This window comes from Lepidochelys kempii, chromosome 1 (assembly GCF_965140265.1).
Source record: "Lepidochelys kempii isolate rLepKem1 chromosome 1, rLepKem1.hap2, whole genome shotgun sequence".
Lineage (NCBI taxonomy): Eukaryota > Metazoa > Chordata > Testudines > Cheloniidae > Lepidochelys > Lepidochelys kempii.
In genome coordinates, this window is record NC_133256.1 from 278,097,093 (window position 1) to 278,099,347 (window position 2,255).

A 2,255-nucleotide genomic window follows, 5' to 3' on the forward strand; every position below is an offset into this window, starting at 1 on the left:
AGTATTATACAAAGTGGATCACCAGAAAACAAGTAAATATATTAAATAAAAAAGGAGTGGTCTATACAACATAGAAAGAAAGAAAGAAAGAAAGAAAGAAAGAAAGAAAGAAAGAAAGAAAGAAAGAAAGAAAGAAAGAAAGAAAGAAAGAAGAGCTAGATTGTACAATTATTTGAGGAACATGTCTTTTTAAGAAGATTCAATTTTATCGGCCCCTGTCTGGGATTGCTAAAATATTAAATTAATTCATTATTTCATTTATAGGGTGTGGGGTGAGTTCCTTGTTATCTGCTTTCAAAATACTACCAGGCCAAATGCAGATCTACTTCTCTACCACTTCTTCCACGCTGGGAAGTTTGGGATCTTCTGAAGAAATACTGTCCACTATCGAAGAAAGACAACGAAGGCTGCTAGAAGCTGAAGATTCAACGATGGAGACTCCTAGTCAATAAATAATAAATAAATAATGATAATAAATACTTCAATAAATAATAAAGATAAATAGAGTGTTTGGTTTAGTTTTGTTAAACAGGGATCGATAGACCGCAGGAAATGACAGAAAAGAACATAGCCCTAAGAAAGAGAAGATCTAACAAGGACCGATATTCAAATATTAGGAAAAGGAAACAACACCTGTGAGCAAAATTACAATAGCTATATAGCAGCGTACTATACAGTAACAGTGTTCATTTTTCTTAGCACTGTCAGTAAGAGGTTTTTTTCCACTAACGGAATAGATCCCTTTCTCTTTCTCTCTCTCTCTCACACACAAACACACGGATAAAAACATTGCCCACACGTAAAGAGAATCCTGAAGTTTACCTTCTTTGGCGTTGATTGTTAGCACTCTGGAATGATCAGAAACATTTTGCCAGTCGGAGCTGCAGGTGCTCAGGAAATCTGAACTTGGGATCTGAGGTAAACATGCAGAGCGCAGAGGAAAGAAAGAGAGAGAGAGAGAACATGTATTAGCAAAGAGGATCGCTGCTCCTCGGGCAGCCTGGGTGCCTGCTGGACTTCTCAACGACGACTTATGTACTTCCCTCGCGAAGTCTGCTAAATACTCGTTAGTTTGCCCGGCGCTCTGGATTGACAGACTGCATTAAGGAAGGGGAAGGGGGGAGAAAAAAAGCGGAAGGCGGTTTCGCAGCTGACTTTCGGGGGCAGGAGGGAACTGAGTACAATCGCTGTGCTTACATTTCCCTGCTTGGGGCTGAAGCTAAAAGGGTCTCCCCCAATCTCCTGCATTTTCTCCTGCTGATCCAGCCTGTGCAGGAGATCCTGCAGCTTCTCTATGTAGCTGATGGCACTCCTCAGGATCTCCACCTTGGGCAGCCGCTGGTTGGGGTTTGCCACAGTCCTCCTTTTCAGAGCCTCGAAGGCTTCATTGATCTTCTTCAGCCGCCTCCTCTCCCTCAGGGTGGCTGCTTTCCTCCTGTCGGTGGGGGCCGATTTCCTCTTGCAGGTCTTACAAGCCCAGATCAAACACTGGCCGGGGCAATGAGGGGGTTGTAGGCCCGGGGGCGCCAGCACATGCTCCTCTCCACTGCTGTCACTCCCAGCCTCTGGGGGCATTTGGTCCTGACAGGGGGACAAAGTGCCATCGCTGCCCGGGTACAGAGGGGACCCCTCTGCCATCTCCAGCTGCTGTAGAGCTCCATGTTCTCCGTCCAAGTAGAAGAAATAGGAGCTAGTTTCAAAAAGGTCCATCATCATGCTCTCCCCTTGGCCTCTCTGCCTGCTGGAGTTGGGTGATAGGCTCAAAAAACCCCAGAGGAGCCACCCAGATGGAATTTAATTAGTGCAGTGACATAAGTCCCCCTGCTTTATATATAGTAGCTGCTGAAACTCTACCCAACTTTTAGCTGTCGCGGTGCATCACCCTCCAAATCCGATCCCAACCAGTCTCCTGGGCTCCGCCTGGGGAACATCTCCTGTGGTGGTGGTGGGGGGGGGGAATAAAAATCGCAAACCAGCTCGTGAACGCGGGATGAAGTGGAAAAGCAAAGGTGGATTTGGGGGAATAATTCCAAAGGGCAGCGGCCACCCCTCTCTGTGCGAATCTGCCCTGTTCAGATGGGGTGGGGGTGGGGCATTTTAGGGCAAACAGCGGAGCTTAAAACGGAAACCTCTTCTCCTTCCCTCCTCTGGTGCTAAATATAGGTGTGTAGAGCGAGGTTTCAAAGGCAACGGTTACTCTCCAAATAGACAAGTTAATATTTTCAGAAGAGTCCATGCTATTTTTTCCCCCTCTT

The 2,255-nt window shown here is 46.3% G+C and overlaps 1 protein-coding gene across 1 annotated transcript; it reads right to left on the reverse strand.

The window, feature by feature from the left end:
- Positions 1-284: 284 nt before the first annotated feature.
- Positions 285-1,716, reverse strand: MYF6 (myogenic factor 6). Its single transcript, XM_073331236.1, has 3 exons — positions 1,198-1,716; positions 823-913; positions 285-441 (listed from the first exon to the last, which is right to left on the reverse strand). Exons 1-3 carry the CDS (start codon positions 1,714-1,716, stop codon positions 323-325), a joined length of 729 nt encoding a protein of 242 aa, XP_073187337.1. The 3' UTR covers positions 285-322.
- Between the last annotated feature and the right edge of the window lie 539 nt (positions 1,717-2,255).

Excerpts from the sequence above, each read along its gene's own strand:
- MYF6 (XM_073331236.1), bottom strand. The coding sequence starts at position 1,716 with ATGATGATGGACCTTTTTGAAACTAGCTCCTATTTCTTCTACTTGGAC. Across the intron at positions 914-1,197 it reads TCAGCCCCAAGCAGGGAAAT|ATCCCAAGTTCAGATTTCCT; the intron begins GTAAGCACAGCG and ends TGTTTACCTCAG. Across the intron at positions 442-822 it reads AACAATCAACGCCAAAGAAG|GAGTCTCCATCGTTGAATCT; the intron begins GTAAACTTCAGG and ends TTTATTGACTAG.